General features: G+C 38.9%; 1 protein-coding gene across 4 annotated transcripts in view; it reads right to left on the reverse strand.

Moving 5' to 3' along the window:
• Positions 1-20,783, reverse strand: part of RALGAPA1 (Ral GTPase activating protein, alpha subunit 1 (catalytic)) — a 232,168-nt gene extending 211,385 nt beyond the window's left edge. For 2 of the 4 annotated variants that reach the window (XM_012658280.1, XM_012658299.1), the window contains exon 1: positions 20,290-20,783. In XM_012658280.1, the coding sequence (XP_012513734.1) occupies positions 20,290-20,395 (106 nt within the window). In that variant the 5' untranslated portion in view covers positions 20,396-20,783. The remainder of the gene's footprint in view (positions 1-20,289) is intronic. The other 2 variants (XM_012658290.1, XM_012658273.1) reach the window with 1 other exon arrangement.

Here is a 20,783-nt window from a genome sequence, read left to right on the forward strand (position 1 = left end):
GAAAGAGTAATAGTTGCTAAGTGACTTCCTTGGATTTATTTGAAATAAAATACCAACAATGAATTTTATTTCCTTTCATTCAATTCTCCCTTGTTTTCTAACATATCTTTTTAATAATGTCTAATTTACCCATTTTTAACAGACTAGAGACTGAGACTGAACTATAGAATCTGACACCGAAGTATAGTATCACCATCAAGATTATTCAGGGGTTTCTACTTAATTTATTTTTTTTTTTTTTGAGACAGAGTCTCACTCTGTTGCCTGGGCTAGAGTGCCATGGCGTCATCGTAGCTCACAGCAACCTCAAACTCCTGGGCTTAAGCGATCCTCCTGCCTCAGCCTCCCGAGTAGCTGGGACTACAGACATGCGCCACCATGCCCGGCTAATTTTTTCTATATATTTTTAGTTGTCCAATTAATTTCTTTCTAATTTAGTAGAGACGGGGTCTCGCTCTTGCTCAGGCTGGTTTCGAACTCCTGAGCTCAAACAATCCACCTGCCTTGGCCTCCCAGAGAGCTAGGATTACAGGCGTGAGCCACCGCGCCCGGCCTACTTAGTTTATTTTTTAAGAACAAATTCTATTACCTGACTTTGAGTAGGTCACAATATCTGATTCAATTTTATCACCTTTAAGGTTTTAATTAAAATCCAATTAATGTTTTAAATTCTTCCATAAACTCTGATGTTCAAATTCATTTTTTCATGTAGTCTTGCAGCAATATTTGAGATGTTATTATGTTACTTTTATAGGAAGGTAAACTGAAGATCAGAGTGTTAATAATATAGCTCAGATCAGAACCAGGATCTTCGGACTCTCTCCATGTAGCCCAGTACACTTCCTAGATATTTAATACTTAAGTTTCCTTGGGGAGGAATTACTATCTACTATGTAAGGTAACACATGTAAAATGCTTGGTAGAGGGTCTACCACATATAAATGGTAAAAAAAAAAAAAAAAGTTAACTATCATTACCAATATATTACAGCTGCTTCTATAAAAATGTTCACTCCTGGCTGGGCGCGGTGGCTCATGCCTGTAATCCTAGCTCTCTGGGAGGCCGAGGCGGGCGGATTGTTTGAGTTCAGGAGTTCAAAACCAGCCTGAGCAAGAGCAAGACCCTGTCTCTACTAAAAATAGAAAGAAATTAATTGGACAAATAAAAATATATATTAAAAAAAAAAACTAGCCGGGCATGGTGGCACATGCCTGTAGTCCCAGCTACTCAGGAGGCTGAGGCAGGAGGATCGCTTGAGCCCAGGAGTTTGAGGTTGCTGTGAGCTACGATGACACCACGGCACTCTAGCCCGGGCAACACAGTGAGACTCTGCCTCAAAAAAAAAAAAAAATGTTCACTCCTAAAAACTTTTCAAAGATAGCTTATAAATGCAACCATATCTGAAAAGTACTTTGTATTCATGTGAAAAAGTCAGCCTACTTACTGAGTTATTATTAGAATGCTAACAATTCCTGATAATCACAACATCCAAATGTAGAAATATACCTAAATTCTGAAGCCAATCCCCAAATATTTTGATTGGTTCAAATTTTTCACTATTTTAAACAATAGCTCAGTGATCCTGCACGCTTATCCATTTACTTTCTCAGAATGCTAAGAAATGCAAACATAAATTTCAAAGGATATACATATGTACATTTTAAATTTTGATGCTTAACAAACTGCCCTCCTGTTTGCATTCCATCAGCAATGTATGAGTGTTTTCACATATCTTGACAACATACTTTAAAATCTTTTCCAAATTTTATAAATTTGTAACAGTCCATAAATTAAGGAAATTAACTCTTTTAAACATGTTGTAAATGTCTTTTAGTTTGCTGTTTGTCTTTTAACTCTGCTAATGATGGATTTTACTGTTAAAAATATAAAACATTTCACACAAATTTATCATTTCCTTGATGATTTCTAGCTATTGTACAAGTTTTAAGGGTGGTCTTTACTACTCTAGCATTTTTTAAAACTTGCTTATTTTTTATTCCAGTACTTTTTGAGTTTAACATCTTATACTTAAGAATGTCAACTACTTAGAATTTATTCTAAAAGATAAAACAGTAGCCTACATGTTTTTTATCAAGATGAGCATTCATTTTTCTTGATCTTTATCTAAATAAGCACTTCATGCATTGGTCACACAAGCTCCTATAGCAAACAGAAAATTATCCTTTTTACAATTAATATCCTTTTTCAATGTAACTATATTATTATTAACTATATTATCTTGATTATATTAATATAAAAAAGTGTAAAACCTTTCTCAAAGAAAAATATTACATTTTTATTTACAAACATTAAAGAAAGGCTAAATAAACAAATGGAGACTTCCTGGGCATAAGACTGTTTAGGTTATTAAGTATGAAATGTCCAATTTCCTTAAGTGTTAAGTTTGACAGTTGATAACTCTGACATTTCACTTTGACACTTCTTGTTTAATTTTTATTGTGAAGGTACACCCTCAGTCTTTCAGAGGCATGTTTTAGCTTATGATTATCTTTCAAATTTTTTTTAGAGCAATTTTTGTGAAACCATGGATAAGTCAAAAATTCATGTTATTTCTGAACATGAGTTCTGTTGTGAAACCAATGCATCACAGACAGCTCAAAATATCAACAAAGTGTTTGGGAAGGATGTGGCTAATGAACGCACAGTTTGTGGATGATTTGAGAAGTTCCAGTCTGGTGATTTTAATCTTGAAAATGAGCCACATGGGTGACCAGAGACCACGGTGGAAAATGATGAGCTAAAAGCTATAGTGGAAGCAAATCCACCTCAACCTACACATGAATTCACAGCAAGGTTTGACCTTACTATTCCAACAATATTGGACCATTTGAAACAAATCGGCAAGATAAAGAAGCTGGATAGATGGGTTCCACATGAATTAAATGAACATCAGAAGAGAAATTGTCTGGAAGCTTGCCTTTCCTTGTTTTCATGACATAAAGGTGAATGATTTCTACATTGTTTTGTTACGTGTGATCAAAAATGGATTCTTTTTGACAATTTCAAGTGTTCAACACAATGTTCGGATAAAGATGAAGTATGGAAACACAGTCCAAAACCAAAAATTTATCAAAAAAAGGTAATGGTGTCTGTTTGGTGGTCCAGAGCTGGTATTATCCAGTATAGCGTCATGAAACCTGTTCAATCAATTATAGTGGATGTCTACTGAACCAACTGGATAAAATGATGAGGGTGCTTGTGATTAGCAGCTGAGAATGGTCAATAGGGACAGGCCAATCCTCTTGCAAGACAACACTCAACCACATGTCAAACAAACAACACTGCTCAAACTACAAAAGCTATACTTGGAAACTCTCTGTCATTCACTATATTCACCAGACCTTGCACCAACTAAATACCACTTCTTCCAGGCTTTGGATCATTTCTTGTAAGGAAAAAAAAATATTCGATTCTCAACAACCTGCGGAAAAGGGTTTTGGTGATTTCAATTGTCACGCTTCTTTGCTGCTGGCATAAACACGCTATCGGTAAGATGGCAAAATTGTGTTGACAGTTTAGGTGCATATGTTGATTAGTTGTACTGCTTCTTGCTTGACGTGTATATAATAAACTGCACTTTGGATTCAAAATCAGACATTTCATATTTTACTATCTAATAGATATCTTTCAGGTATCACCTCCTCTATTTTTTTTTTTTTTTTGAGACTCTGTCTCAAAAAAGAGACAGAGTCTTGCTCTGTTGCCTGGGCTAGGGTGCCTTGGCATCAGCCTAGCTCACAGCAACCTCAAACTCCTGGGCTCAAGTGATCCTCCTGCCTCAGCCTTCTGAGTAGCTGGGACTACAGGCTGTGCCACCATGCCTGGCTATTTTTTTCTATTTTTAGTAGAGATGGGGGTCTCGCTCTTGCTCAGGTTGGTCTTGAACTCCTCACCTCAAGCGATCTTCCCGCCTCAGCCTCCCAGAGTGCTAGGATTACAGCCGTGAGCCACCGTGCCTGGCCTCACCTCCTCTAAACTAAATCTGTGATTTCAATGCAATCCACCAAAAAATCCTAGCAATATTATTCATGGCATGTATTAAGCTGACTCTCAAATTCATGTGGAAGGACAAAAGGCTAAAACAACCAATAGACTTGTATAAGTTTCTCAAGGGTGCTGTCAACAAACTAGAGTCATAAACGTGGTGGCTTAAAACATCAAAAACTTACTCTCTCACAGATCTGAAGACCAGAGTCTGAAATCAGTATCACTGGGCTAAAATCAAGGTGTTGGCAGAACTATGCTTCCTCTGAAAGCTCTAGGGGAGAACCCATTCCTCATCTCTTCCAACTTCTGGTAGCTACTGGCATTACTTGTCTAGTGGCCACATAACTCCAATCTTCAAAGCCAGCATCTTCAAATCTCTTTCTGCTCTGTCTTCACATCACCTTCTCCTATCTACAGGTCAGTTCATTTTATTAAATTATGGTGGCAGGCGGAATGGGGGGACTAACTTGTTGCTGGGCTTACCAGGATGTAAGTTTTCTAAAAGTTGGATTTTATATAAGGCATGATGAAAATTTTTTTCAACAATGAGGGAGATCATAATATAATTTCTGCTATAATGCCATAAATATTTTTCAGCTCATGTCTTATTTTTTGTTTTTGTTTTTCTACTTCACATAGTATAGACTTTAGTTTCTGAACTTTTTTTTTGCACAGGTACTTAAGATAATCCAACAATGCTGACTTTAAATGTTTTTTCTACCATTGTCAATTGGTTGCTTACAAGTTGCTTATAAAACAGCAATTTTGCTCTCCTCATACCTAGTAAATTCATTGATGAACTGAACAGTATTTACTGAGCACCTATTATATGCCAGGCACTATGCTAAGTCTAGGAATATGAACATGAAAAGACATATGTCTGCCCTCAGGAAGACAGATACAGGTATGTCAACAAATAATTATGTTATAATAAAAGAAACAAATTACAAGAGGTAATAAATATGCACGGTGTACAAAAAGCTCCCACACCTACCTGAGAGAGAAGGCTTCATGGAAGCTATCTATAGATTCTACCCTTAGATTTCAAAGAAGAATAGAAGCTTTGAGAAGTAAGGGTGACAGGAAGGCAGTCTGGTACTGTAAATATCATTAGCTGGCATAGGCATCAAAGAAACAAACAACTGGTTCAACATTGCTGAGTGTAAAATGTCAGAAAGGAGTAACAAGGGGTTAAAGAGAAAACAATGAGGTACAAAAGCTAAATTTATGTTAGGACACTTAAGAGTTTGAGGTGTCAATGGAACATTCAAGTGGAGATGATAGTCTACAATTTAAGAGGCAGGTTAGAGCTACAATGGGGGTGGGTGGGGTGGGGGGTGGAATTACCAAGAAAACATATAAACAGGTGAAACCAAAGGCAGTTTAACCAAAGATAATATAGAGTTAGAAGAAAAGAGAGCTTCAGGATGGAGAATTGGAAAATACAAACATTAAAGGAAGGATTTAGTTACATAAGAAAAGTGCAGAAGTCACTAAAATCCCTGACTTCAATATTAAACAATTCATACATGTGAACGAAAATAAAATCTTAAGGCCCTGCCCCCAGCTGACTGAAAATGTAACACAGGGAACAGATTTTTTTTTTTTTTTTTTTTTGAGACAGAGTCTCACTCTATTGCCCGGGCTAGAGCGCCGTGGCGTCAGCCTAGCTCACAACAGCTTCAAACTCCTGGGCTCAAGCAATCCTACTGCCTCAGCCTCCTGAGTAGCTGGGACTATAGGCAAGTGCCACCATGTCTGGCTAATTTTTTTATATATATATTTAGTTGTCTGGCTAATTTCCTTCTATTTTTTTTAGTAGAGATGGGGTCCTCAGCCTTCCAGAGTGCTAGGATTACAGGCGTGAGCCACCACGCCCAGCCTGGGAACAGCTTTAAAAAGGATAAAATGTTTTATGAGTTGTCTCTTTAACACCCCTCTTCCTCTTTTCGGGAATTGAAACTTGCATCCTTGCCCAAGGTCAGTAATCAGAAGGGTAGGGGAGTGTTCTTTGTTTTTTCACACCACAGGAGATGGCTCAACGGAATTGTCCAACAGATGTCATGAGACTTTCTTCGTCAGAGATGGGGTCAATCGTGACCATCAACTATACTTAAACAGCAACACCCCAAGATGAAAACTCCCTTTAAAAGCTCTTTCTGCTTATAGACAGGACAATGGTACTTTATGATGCAACTCTGTCATTGTTCTCATTTGCCAGCAAATTAATAAACTTCTCTTTCCTTCTTCTCAAATCACTTGTCCTCATTCTTCTGATGCAGCCTCGAGGACAAGTGCTGAACTTTCGGTAACAGAATTTGGCGTACCTGGGTGGGCCCATCAGCACCTTGGTGGAACAGCACCTTGCGAATGCTGTAAGAGGCAGGGAGCAGTCCCGGGTCAAGCCATGGGTAGGAGCATTGCCTTTTCAGGTAAGAGAGTGAAAAACACCCCAGCAGCTGCTGGAGCCTGATTAGCTCCAGGGAACTCCCATCTTTCTTCGCCAAAAATACATGCAGCTCCGACCATCTTTAACTTTGTTGAGGAAAAGGAAACGGATCTGGTAAGTGTTCAGACACCTTGGCCATTTGTTTGAGTAACTTCCCCAGTGTGCATGCCAACACCCTTGATTCCATCCATTTGGGGGAGGTTTTCAAACATTCCTGCTCTGTGGCAGGACATTTTGTTTGGATTTTGTTTGGAGGCACCATTTGGAGGTGGAAGTCACAAGGTTCAGTGGAACTAGAGAACCTGGGGGATTCGTCCACTTTTGGATTTCGAGCTCATTTGTACAGTTCCCATTTGTTTGGTAGGCCTTGACATTTGAGATTGTTTATGCTGGGGATTCCCTATATTGTCTGTGTTTGTTGTTTGTGAGTTTTTCTTTCAGCATGAAGGTCCATTTGTATTCCATCTATAAAACTTTTGGGGAGAATCTTGCCCGAAGGGCTGACTTACAGCTATAAGTATATGTCTAAAAGAGAATGGTGTTATTGTAATCCAATGTACATGCTAGAGTATGAGAAGTGGCCATTGAATGGAACCTTAAATTATTATACTATCTTACAGGTGGGAATTACTTTGTCAAAGGTCAGGTAAATGGGACGAGATCCCGTATGTAACCAGGTTGGATCGCATAAGCCCTTTACCTGCTGTCCTGTCTGCCATGAGCTTTCGTGATGCTTTGTTTTAATTAAATAGTCAGATACTCCTGATCCATACCAGTTCTGAGTTGGCTGCTGGGTGTCTGCCAAGGTGAGGCACGGTGCAGAACCGTGGCCCCAAGGGTGGACCCAGCTGGAGGGGAGACCAGTGCACTGCAAGGTGGAAAGGAGGGATGGGAGGGAGTGCCCACTACCCAACCGCCTCCCTCCAGGTGCGTGCAAAATTGCAGGGAGGCACCAGCTCCCACCAGGCTCCCTGGTGACAGCCACAATGCCCACCACAGCTAGGCTGATCCACAAGAGGGGTCCAGCTTGTGTCCAGAGTCACCATCTTGGCACCATGAGAGGGGCTGTGGAGGGCGAAACTGGAACTAATTCTTCAGTCCCAAGCCCACTAGATTATGACTTGGGGCAGGGGGAATGGTCTCTCCTTCTAAGACCCAGCAGGGAAGTCAATTTGGCCAGAGGGCACCCATAGCCTGGGCAGGGCAATTTCCATTATGGCAATATCAAATAGGGGGCTTGAATGTGCAAGGACAGCCGAGAGGGTCCTTTGCAACTGTCAAAAGGAAAGGGCGGAAAAAGTCACCCCAGACTGAAGTACAATTGGTGTGCTTTTTATAAAATGGAAGGACATTGGAAAAGAACCAAATTGCAAAGGGCTCCAGGTAACAAGAAACCCCCAGGAGAGCAAATGATAGTTTTCAAGTCTAGGACCCAGATGACAAAGGACAGGGCCCAGGGCCCCCTGCCTAACCATGCTGCTGCCCTGGCTTCTAACTATTGGCTCAGTCTCTGGACCAATGACCCCATTGTCAACAGGACCCAGATGCACACTAAAGTCTGTGTGAGCGTCTAGAGCCCCGGGTATTTTGTAAGGTGTCACCATGTTTGGCCACTCCATGGTGGTGTCCAACTAGGGGGAGATCTTTGCCTGCCACCATCTGCACCTGGATCTGATGCACAATGTCCTGTGGTTGCCCATGAGCTTCTTTGAGTGGACCTCCGGTGAGAACCTGGTGAACCTCTTCTCCAAGGAGACATGGAGGACTCAGTGATCCCGCAGGTCATCAAGATGTTCATAGGGTCCCTTCCTCCATACACAGTTATAATGGACCCTTCTTTGTATCAGAGATAACCCAGCACGTAAGCAAAGTCCTACAACTAGAATGGAAATTGCATATATCCTGGAATAAATGCAGGAAACCCATCTAAAGTGGGTTAAGGTGTTGCCCCTTGCCCTTCTAGGTAGCCCCTAGAAGCAGACTTAAGTTAAGCCTCTACGAAATAGTTTATGGGAGACCCTTCCTAGCATCTCAAGGTAAGTATGGTAACATAACCATATGTAAAGAAAACAGAGTAAAGCAATATGTCAAACAAGTGGGTCAGATATTAACCTCTATGCATGAGTTTGCATCTTTCAGGTCCCCACCCCAGTTGAAAGAAGAGAAGTGGAAGGGATCCTATGAAGTGCCTCTAACAACTCACACCTCATTGAAATTGTCAGGAGCTTAGGTCCATCATATGAGAGTAAAGAGGTGTCCCACAGAAGAAGAGGACCCAAACTCTTAATGGATGGACCAGCCTTTAGCCGATCTAAAGTTTCTGTTTAAGAGGAAGGAAAAATGAAAATGTTGATAAGACCCAGTCCTACTGGTGTCTTAGATACAAGGCAGGGTAAAATCTTTCTTATCAAGTATCTTCCTCCATCTTGCCTTGTCAATCCTTACAGTTGTAGCTGTTGCTTATGCCCTTTTTCACCTGATAATCTGCTGCATTCTTTATTTCTGTAAATCTACTGTCAAAGCTTTGCAATGGCATAAACAAGTATAAACCTTCCATTTAAAACATTGCCCCAAATTCAGCAGGAAGTAGCTCAATGACTACATCGCCCATCCTCCTATAGATATGGAAGGATAAAATTGACAGTGGGGAATATGTAACACAGGGAACAGCCTGAAAAAGGGTAAAATGTTTTACAAGCTGTCTCTTTAAACCTTTCTCCCTACCCCTCACTCTTTTTGGAAATTAAAACCTGCATCCCTGCCCAAGGCCAATAATCAGAAGGGCAGAGGAATATTCTTTGCTTTTTTGTACCACAGGAGATGGCTCAACAGAATTGTTCGGGCAGAGGTCATAAGATTATCTTTGCCAGAGATGGGGTCAATCACCAACTATAGGTAAACAGCAATATCCCCAAGATGAAAACTTCCTTAAAAGCTCTGTATTGCGTCAGGTGCGGTGGCTCACGCCTGTAATCCTAGCACTGTGGAAGGCCAAGGTGAGAGGATTGCTTGAGCTCAGGAGTTCGAGACCAGCCTGATCAAGAACGAGACCCCATCTCTGCTAAAAATAAAAAAATAAGCCAGATGGCATGGCACATGCCTGTAGTCCCAGCTGCTCAGGAGGCTGAGACAACAGGACTGCTTGAGCCAGGAGTTTGAGATTGCAGTGAGCTAGGATGATTCTACTGCACTCTACCCATAGTGACAGAACAAGATTCTGTCTCAAAAAAAATAAAAATAAAAAAAACCCTCTGTACTTCTGCTTATAGATAGGACAATGACAATGGTACTTTAAGCCACGAGTCTGTCATTCTCCATTCTCCTCATTTGCCACCAAATTAATAAACTTCTCTTTCTTTCTTCTCAAGCTGCTTGTCCTCGTTCTTCTGATTCAGCCTTGGGGACATGTGCAGAACTTTCAGTAACAACAGACCCCCCTCTTGGCCAAGGTGATATCTGAAAACTGAGTTACTGGCCAAGAGAAGGGAGGTCAGACATGCCTCATCATGCCCCCCTCCCTTCTTGTAGATATCCTTTGTAACTCATTAGTAGCCCTGAAACTATGCACGACAAACCTGCAGGTCCTCAATTTACATAACGAATCACTTGAATCTGTGTATATGGCTTGTTATCTGTTTAATAGACTTCTTTATCTTAATTTAAAACTTTCCAAGCCTTTAGACAAAGCTTCATTTCTTTAACCAATTACAAATCAAAGAGTCTTTAAATCCACCTATAACCTATAAGCTCCTGCTGAGAGATGTCCCACCTTTTCAGGCCAAACCAAAGTATGTCTTCCACGTATTGATTTATGATTTTACGTGTAATTGCTGTCTCCCTGAAATATATAAAACCAAACTGTAACCCAACCACAGCAAGTCCACTTGCTCAAGGCTTCTTGGGCATGGCTCTGGGTCACGGTCCTCAAATTTGGCTCAGAATAAACCTGTTTAAATTATTTCACAGAGTTTGGCTTCTTTTCTGTTGACACATGTAACAAAAGACACTTGTGCCTCCTAAATCTATTGAAATGTTTTAAAAGGCGAAAAATTTAAATTAATCAATAATAAAAATAAAATAAAAGCCACTAGTTACCCCGGCGAGGAGGGGGATTACAAAAGTGGGTAATTGCTTAAATGGAATAGCAGTGAGGTCATTAAAGTTAAGTATATCAAATATAGTGAACATAGGAAGTTAAAAGAGCCATTTCATTATCTATTAAAGTGCTGTAAGATGATAGCAAAGGATGAAGCAGTCTTATGATGATAAGCCAGGTATTAAAGTCTTTGACATTTTAGGACAGGAAGTTCATAAATTTAAAAAATAATAAATAAAGTGTTTCATAAATAAAATAACCAGGAGGTTGAGAAATAAGATCAGTGACAAAGTCTGAAGGACAGTGTGATCAAACAATATGTACCCCAAAGCAAGATGGATTTTCAGATGCATGGAGTATAATAGTAGCAACATAAGCATAACAGTAGTAATATTATAATAGTAGGAATGCTAATTTCTTCAGACATGGGAGAATGTGTGTCACTCATTATAGTGGGGATACAAGGGAATCTGTGTCTTCAAGGTAGAATTAGGATTCAGACAAGGGTATATATAACACGTCTTTTACTTTAACATAAAACGTAAAATATTTACGTTAAAAAAGTATGCATTTGCAACAGTGTCATCTAAGGATCATTTCTATAACAAGCATCTTGAAGAGCTTTATTATAATGAAGTACTACTATATTTCTTTGTTTTTTCACCTAATTCAACTATAATACTTAGTTGAAAAGGCAGGCTAGGATCAGATAATAGATTGTCTTGAATGCAGGCTAAGGATTTTGAACTTCATCCTATAAGCAATAGAAAACCATGAAATGGTTTAAAGCAGATAGAGTGACATGCTCATTAACGTGCTTTAGAAAGACTGTGACGGCACCATGTTAGACAGACTCAAGAGGAAAAAAGACCCCCATAGGGAAACCAACTAGTAAGCTGGTGCAGAAGTTCAAGAAACAACAAAAATTTCAACTAAGGAAATGACAAGAACAGAGAAAAACGGAACAGGTTCAAATATTATCATAAAGCCAGTAAAGAACAAGTCTTGGCTGGGAAGATGTGAGGGGTTGTCCCACAGACATTTCAAACTGGAGTCCCAAACTAAATTTATCTTTTTCTATCACATTGTCAAAGATGAAAGTTTCATGTCTTAGCTACCTGGAGGATGGTGAGGCCATTCACCAAAATAGACATGTTATACTAATCACCTATTTTGCTATTTTCTCCAAGGTCTATTTCTATAGCATGAGTCCTTCAGTAAGAAGACACATTAGAAAATACATGAACACACAACACACACAAATTGTGAATAAATTTAGAACCAAGGAAAAGAATGTTTCAACCAAAACTAACAAAAAAGGATGCTTTCTTTCCTAAGACACCAAAAACTTGTAACCTAACCTGTTTCTCTTTTCACCTTAGCTGCCAGGAAACCTAAGAACCAAATTCAATGCCTTGCAGGTGTAATCAGCTCATTGCTGGAACCTGATAATGTTCCCTTATTTAAGTGATGGCTATTCAGGTGTTGTTCTTTTTACCACTAATTGTTCTAGTCTACATTTTATTCAATCCTATAAGACACATAAAATCCTTCACATGTAATAAAATCCTTAATAAACAAAATGTTAATGCGAAGATCATTTACAGTATTTGAAAAAGCTTGTTCCACTAAGCAAATTCATCAATAACATTGTTTTTTGTTATTGAGACAGAGTCTTGCCCTGTTGCCCCAGCTGGAGTGCAGTGGCATCATCATAGCTCACTGCAACCTCAAACTCCTGGGCTCAAGTGATCCTCCTGCTTCAGCCTACCAAGTCGTTGGGACTACAAGCATGCGTCGCCATGCCTGGCTAATCTTTTTTTTTTTGTAGACATATATGGTCTTACTATGTTGCCCAGCCTGGTCTTGAACTCCTCTCCTCAAGCAATCCTCCCACCTCAGCCTCCCAAAGTGCTGGGATTACAGGAGTGAGCCACCACACTTGGCCTGTGATCATAATATAGTTTTAAGGCAACTATCCAAGTCAGAAGAACCAACCATGATAAAGTACCAGATGCTTATTCAGGGATGGCAACCGTGCCTGTTGCCAAAAGCTGGACTGCAAATAAAACCTCATAATTCCTGGGACATTGGGTAGAATACTTAGGAAGGTACTGCCTGATAGTAGACAATAATTAACCCTAAGTAGACCCAACCAACAAATCATAAAAGACCCAAAATGTTCAAAATGTTTTCAAGTTTAACTGCATCCCAGAAAAAAGCTCAAGAATTTATAGGAATACAAAAATATCCAGAATATAAGACAATAAAATTCAGAGTATCAGATATCCAAAGATTACCAGGCACACAATGAAGCAGGAAAACCCAGGATGAGGAGCATAATCAATTAAAACTAACCCAGAATTGAAAGAGAATTAGCAGAGAAGCATATTATTTTAACTGTATTCCATATGTTCAAAAAGTTAAAAAGACCCAAATGATCTCGATAAACACTATAACTTCTGAGATGAAAAATAAACCACATGGGATTAATAGCAGATTACATGTAGCAGAAGACTAGTGAACTTGAAGACACAGAAACTATTCAAAATAAAACAAACAAAAATTCAAAAAATGAAAATTACATTGGTGACCTATGAGACTTTCCACTATAATATTAGTATCTCCTAATATGCTAATCTAATATTAATATTTCCCCATATGCTAATAATGAAGTTCAAAGGGAAGGGAGGAAAGTGAAAAATAATAGCTAAAATTTTTCCAAACTTGATAAAGACTATAAATAAACTCACAAATTCAAGAAGCTCAATGAACCCCAAACCAAGAAATATGAAAAATACTAACCAAGGCACATCATAATCAAATTGCTCAAAATCAGTAATGAAGAGAAAGTCTTAACAGCAGCTAGAGAAAAAAGTGACATGTTACATACAGAGTAAGATATAGACAATAGCTGATTTTTTATCAGAAACAATGTAAGAAGACAGTGAAGTAAAATTTTTACTGAACAAAGAAAAAAAGCCAGCAACCTAGAGTTCTAAACAGAGTGAAATATCTTTCAAAAAAGAAGGCAAAGTAAAGACTTTTCAGGACAAACCATAGCATGAAGAATTCATCATGGCAGGTGGGGGATAAAGACAGGTTGGTTAATGAGTACAAACATAGAGTTAGATAGAAAGAATATATTCTAGCATTTGGCAGCACAGTAGGGTGACTACAGTTAACAACAAGAAGGTTGGGCGCAGTGGTTCACACCTGTCATCCTAGCACTCTGGGAGGCTGAGGTGAGAGGATTGCTTGAGCTCAGGCGTTCCAGATCAGCCTGAGGTACACCATCTCTATAAAAAATTTAAAATTTAGCTGGCTGTGGGAGCACCTGTAGTTTCAGCTGAGGCAGGAAGATCTCTTGAGCCCTGGAGTTTGAGGCTGTAGTGAGCTGTGATGATGCCACTGCATTCTAGCCCAGGTAACAGAGTGAGACCCTATCTCAAAAACAAAACAAAACAAAATAGAACCAAAATGTCTTCCCTCAAAGAAAACTCCTGGTCCAGATGGCTTCACTGGCGAATTCTAGCAAACATTTAACAAAGAACTACTAACAATTCTACATGAACCTTCCAGAAAATTGAAAAGGTTAGGACTACTTGCCAATCAATACTATCAGGCCAGCATTACCTGGTATCAAAATAAAAAACATTACAAGAAAACCACAGACCAATAACCCTCATGAACACAAATATAAAAATTATTAACAAAATGTTAGCAATTCAAACTCAACAATATATTAAAAGGACAATACATCATGGCCAACTTTGTTTAATCCCAGGAATGCAGAGTTGATTTAACATTTGAAAATCAATGAATGTAATTCATCACATGAATAAATTTTTAAAAAATCCTATTCATCTCGAAAGAAGCAGAAAAAGCATTTGACAAATCCAACATCCATTCCTGATGAAAACTCTTGGTAAACTAGGAAAACAATGAAACTTTCTCAACCTGATAAAAGGCATCTATGAAAAACCTACAGTTAACATCATGCTACATGATGAAAAACCAACAGTTTTTACCACTAAGATCTAGAACAAGCCAAGGATGTCCACTCTCACCGTTTCTATTCTACATTATATTGGAGGTGCTAGTCAGTTCAATAAAAGGCATCCACATTGGAAAGGAAGAAGTAAAACTGTCTTTATTTGCAGACAACATGATTCTCTATGTAAAAAATCCAAAAGAATCTATTTAAGAACTTGTAGGATAAGTGAATTTAACAAGTTTGCAGGACACAAGCTCAATATATAATACAAAAATCAACGGTATTTCCCTATACTAGCTACAATCAGAAATAGATATAAAAATACCACTTATTTAATAGAAGAGCATTAAAAGTAGAAAATATTTAGGGATAAGTCTGACAAAAGATGTGCAAAACCTGCACACTGAAAACTACAAAACACTGCTGAGAGAAATTAATCTAGTCCTAAATAAATGGAAAAACATACTTTGTTCATAAGTCAGAGTATTCAATATCATCAATTTTTCCTAAATTGATATATAAATTCAACACAATCTCAATTGAAACCTCAGGGTTTTTTTTCAGACATTCATCAGCTAATCTTAAAATTCATATGGAAATACAAAGGACCTGGCACTGCAAACAAACTTTGAAAAGAACAAAGTTATAGGGACAACATTACCCGACTTTAAGATTTATTATAAAGTTACAGTAATCAAAACATTGTGGTATTGGCACCAACACAAATAAATAGATCACTGGAACAAAACAGAGAGTCCAGAAATAGGCCCACACATATTTAGATAACTAAGTTTTGGCAAAATTACAAAGGCATTCAGTAGCGAAAGGACAGTCTTACAACAAATGGTGCTGGAACAACTGGACATCCATATTGCAAAAACATAAACTTCAATCCACCTCATCCCACGTTTACAACTCAAGATCGATCACAGACCTAAATAGATTTTAAAACTATAAAACTTTTAGAAGAAGGCAAAGAAGAAAATCTTTGTGAGTATGGGTTAGACAAAAAATTTAGATACAACAGCAAAAAACACAAAGCATAAAAGAAAAACTGATTTATGGACTTAATCAAAATCAAGCATTCTATTCCTTCAAAGAAAATATTAAGAGAATGAAAACACAGCCCCAGGACTGAGAAAAAAAAAAAATTTTTGCAAATTATGTGTCTGATAAAGAATTTGTATCCAGAATATATAAAGAACTTTCAAAAATGAATAAGAAAGCAAAAGACTCAATCAAAACATAGAGAAAAGACTAGAACAGAAACTTCAAAGAAGTTATAAGCAAATAAGCACAATGAAAGGACATTCAATGTTATTAAATATCAGGGAAATAGTAATTAATAACCAGCATACACTTATTATAGTAGCTGAAATTAAGAAATCTGGCTATGCTGAGTGGTGTTGGTACATATGTGGAGGAACGAGAATGATGGTGAGATCGTAAAATGGTGAAATACAATTTGGCAGCTTAAATGTAACTGGCACATGATCCAGCCATTTCCCTCCTAGGTAGTTATCCAAGAGAAAAGAAAGCATATGTCTTTCACAGCAGCTTTAATTGTAACAGCCCAAAACAACCCACATGTCCATCAACAGGTAAATGGATAAACGAATTGCAGTACAGCATATAATGGAAACTCTACTGAGCAATGAAAAGCAATGAACTACTGACAAAGCACACACAATATATTAAATTTCAAAATAATGAGACTGAGTAAAAGAAACTAAACAAACAAACAAAAAAACTGGACTGTAGCTGGGTGGCTCACACCTGTAATCCCAGCACTTTGGGAGGATCACTTGAGGCCAGGAGTTCAAAACTGGCACGGGCAATATAGCAAGACCCCCTTGTCTCTACCAAAAAAAAAAAAAAAAAATCAGCCAGGCATAGTAGGGAACTCCTGTAGTGCCAGCTACTGGGGAGGCTGAGGCAGGAGGATCACTTGAGCCTGGGAATTCGAGGTTACAGTGAGCTATCATCATGCCACTGCACTCTGGCCTGGGCCACAGAGAAACTCTTTGTCTCTTAAAAAAAAAAGAAACAAACAACTGTACTGCATAATTCCACTTATATACTGTATAATTTCATTTATACAGATGATACAAACTGGAGTGACAGCAGATTAGTAGTTGCTCAGGAAAAGGTAGGAAGTTTCATGTAGGGGTGGGAAGAAGGGATTAACAAAGGGGCAAGAGGAAACTCTAGGAGGTTATAGATATATTCATTATCTTGATTGCCTATGTTTGTTATCTTGATTGGATATTTTTAATCTTGTTATGATGGTTTCATGAGATTTATGTATGTAAAAATTATTTTATTATATACTTTAAATATGTGCTAATTATATGCGAATTATATCTCAATAAATGTTAGAACAATCTAATAATCAACATATTTTTAGCTAAATAAGCACTTATCTTTTTATTTTTATATCAAGAGGACTTAACTGTTAGCTTGCTATTTTAAAGTAGAAGAAAACTAACATTTAGTCAATATCCACTATATGCCATGCATTATGTCAGCCACTTTACATGTGCTAATTTACTATCATTATCTTAAGGCTGTTAGTTGTAAAATGGGGGGTAGGGGAGATAAAAAGGACAACAGCTTTAGAGACAAGGCTTTTATTTTCTATTTTAAGAAAGCCCTCCTAGCATTCTGGGAGGCCGAGGCAGGAGCATGGCTCAAGGTCAGGAGTTCAAGACCAGCTTGAGCAAGAGTGAGACCCCGCCTCTACTAAAAACAGAAAGAAATTAGCTGGACAACTACAAATATATAGAAAAAATTAGCTGGGCATGGTGGCGCATGCCTATAGTCCCAGCTACTCGGGAGGCTGAGGCAGAAGGATTGCTTGAGCCCTGGAGTCTGAGGTTGCTGTGAGCTAGCCTGATGCCACGGCACTCTAGCCCAGGCAACAGAGCAAGCCTCTGTCTCAAGAAAAAAAAAAAAAAAAGCCCTGACTTACAGTTTCTACAAATCAAATATGTAGCAATATTAATAAACATAACAGATTTAAATCTAAATCCTCAGAGTTGAGTTTTATAAGTTTAACTGGAATTACCCTACAATGGGGAAGACAGGTCGGGAAAAAAGTTTACACTACATGTTTAAATTATGATTATGTTCTCATATATTTGGATGCAATGAATTCTCCCATAAGTACCCTAAGTGAATGGCAGTTTCGTTTAGTCCCCTATGAACTATACAGGACCAAACAAAAATCAAAATCCTGTGTAATTTGCAATGCCCAATTACTACACAAACTAAATAGTTTCCTCATTGTCTGTTTACCTTATTTAAAACCCACACCTACTTCCAAAAAGGATTTAAAGTGGCTCTTCCATCTGCAAAATCAAATATTTGACTGGCAGACCTCTAAGACACTATTTAGCTTTTGTCATTCTACTTTCCCACTCATTTTCTTATAAATTATATTAACTATATCTCAAAAAAAATAACTACACCATTTAAAGATACAAAATACTTCATTCAATTTAATTAATACATAAAATCAAGTATAGGATCTTGGAGGACCATCTTTTACTCTGCTTTCATGAGGTTCCTAAACCTCAGCATTAGTAATATTTAGGGCTAGAATATCAGTGTGAGGGATTATCCTGTGCATTGTAAATGTTTAGCAGCATCCCTGATACCCATTAGATGCCAGTAGAACCTTTCCTCAATTACAAAAAATATCTCCAGATATTGCCAATTGTCTCCTATGGGGCAAAATGTCCCTAGTTGAGAACTACTATTCTAAAATTCTAAAGTGTAGTCTTTCTGTATGGTCCTCCTCCACTCCTAGTGCAGGGAGTCTGAAAGCAGAATGTTCACCATTTGAAGGTTCTTAAGGGTATTTTAAATGTTTGCATACACATGCACGTGCCCCCCAGTACATGCTCCATTTTTAAAAAAAGTCTGTAAATTACTAAAATGCAAAAGGTTGGGTTTTTTTTCCTTTTTTAAAATTGTTTTGTTTCAAACTGAGGAAGGCTAGGCCCTATAAAATATCTTACATGTGTGACCTTTCAATTTATCTTTTAATTTTCCATGTCTCCCAGATGGAAAAAAATCTCTATGCCAAAGAAGTACATACAAACCATTCTTTAACCATTCCATAACTAAAGAACTATGGCATTAATTTAGGAAATCTCAATACTCTATTGGAACTTAACTTTATAGCTCTGCCATTACCCAACTAACAGCTTGTCCCTAGTAGGTGTCAAGTTCCATTAAGTGTTCAATTTCAAACTGTCATTATCTGTGATACATTTCCTACATTCCACACCTAACTTTCTATGTCCCACTCTCTCAGCCAAATCTTTTCTTCAATGACTTAACTCTCAAGTAGAATGAAAACAAAAAGGTCAGAATCTCTACTATATTTAGAAGATTTTATATTTTCTTGAAAATTGAGCTTATTTTTCTATTGCTAAACTGGATGAATTCCTTTTTTTCTATTCCACAGGAATAAATATAATTTACTTGTGATAAAGATTAGCTTTCATAAATGTAGGAAGACTGAGAAAACAAATTGGAGACATGAAATCTGGGCTCCAGTTCTGACCCAGCCTTCCAGTAGCTGGCTGACCACTTTTAACATTCCCAAATTTATTTGTAAAAAATAGAGGGTAGTAATATCTACCTCTAAAGTCATTGCAAGGATTAATTACGATAATTTATTTGAAATCACTTTGTAAACATTAAAGCACCATACAAATGTTGGATATCCTGGTGGTAAATAACATAATAAAGAAACAAGCACCTCAAATAAAGAACTTGTATCACTAAATAAACGTCACTTTCCAAAACAAATTAGAAACACAGCTTGAGATAATTAACTCTGAAGGATTCAGGCACCTGGTTTCTAAGTCCAGTTCTACCATTAACTGTATGTTTTAACATGGGCAAACTAACTTTCCTTTTCACCTGAAATTTCCTCATCTAAAAAATCCAAGCACTGGACCAGATGTTCCGTAAGTATTATTACAGCCCTTATCAGCCTACTAAATGACCCAAGTATCTAAAAGATTCATTTAACATTATACCTAAAACTCAGAACACTGTTTGGTCTGCCAGCAAAACAGAACTTGAAGGCAGCAGGCGGTAAGAAAATTTTAATTCAATAAAAATAGAATTCTACACAATTCTCGAGAAGCAAAGGAAGCCATAAATTTGCTTTCTATAATTAATAGTTCTCCCTCTAAATGACAGTGATGATGAATAAGGTGCGTTAACAGAAGGGAGGGGCTTTTTCACACAAGCTTTTTGGGAACCACCCACTTCCCAAAGAGGTATAACTGCTTCCTCCTTGCGCTCATCTGCCAAGAAACTTGAAAGAGTAAGGTTTATATTGTCTGAGAGGATTTTGTTTTTCTTTTCACTTGGGTGGAGATGGCAGCAGTCATCTGGCAAACATGTCCTACAAACACCATTATTCACAACACCAAGACTCCCCAAACTCCGAAAGATCTAAGTTTTTAAATGATACTAATGTTTAAAAACGAGTTCGGACTATTAACTCAAAATTAGATATCCCTGTGTTAATGGTAGTTAGTGTTTGCCAACTGCCAAGTTTTCCCTTCCCCAAATTATCCGCCCTCCCGCGTCTCTGCAGAGGAGACGCTTTGCCCTCTACTCCTGCACCGCCCCAGGTCCTGAGGGAGAGTCCCCAGGGAAGCCCAAGGGGAGGGAGCCACCCAGGCCTCAGCGCCGCCACCCCTCCCTGCTCACCGATGACGATGCGCAGGTGCTTGAGGCGGGTCAGCGCGTCCTTCTTGGTGTCTAGCACCTTCTGGGTAGACTTCTTCACGTCCCCGTGCGGCTTCTTGGAGAACATCCTGCCGCTGACGCCGCCACAGCCAGCTCCCGGTCGGATCCCGGCGGCGGAAAGTGGAGGGAGTGGGCGGGGAGGAGACTAGCCCGAGCGGCTCATTCACTCCCCAGCCTTGCGGGCCCGGGCAGAGCTGACTCCTCCCCGATCCAGGCCAGGGCCGCCACCTCCACCCTCGCGCCGCGGCTCCAAGGCACCTTCGGCTCCGGCTCCAATATGGCGGATTCCCGTCTCCGGGCCCTGTACGAAGCGAGGGACACCCGGGCGGGGCCGCCTGCCGTCGCCGCCGCCGCCTGCCTCCAGTGGCCGCCGCTCGCCGCCACAGGCCGGGGCCCAGGACCGAGAACCACGGAGGTGGAGCTCCCAACGGCAGAGGCGCAACTCCTCTCTCCCT

This window comes from Propithecus coquereli, unplaced genomic scaffold (assembly GCF_000956105.1).
Source record: "Propithecus coquereli isolate 6110/MARCELLA unplaced genomic scaffold, Pcoq_1.0 Scaffold116, whole genome shotgun sequence".
Lineage (NCBI taxonomy): Eukaryota > Metazoa > Chordata > Mammalia > Primates > Indriidae > Propithecus > Propithecus coquereli.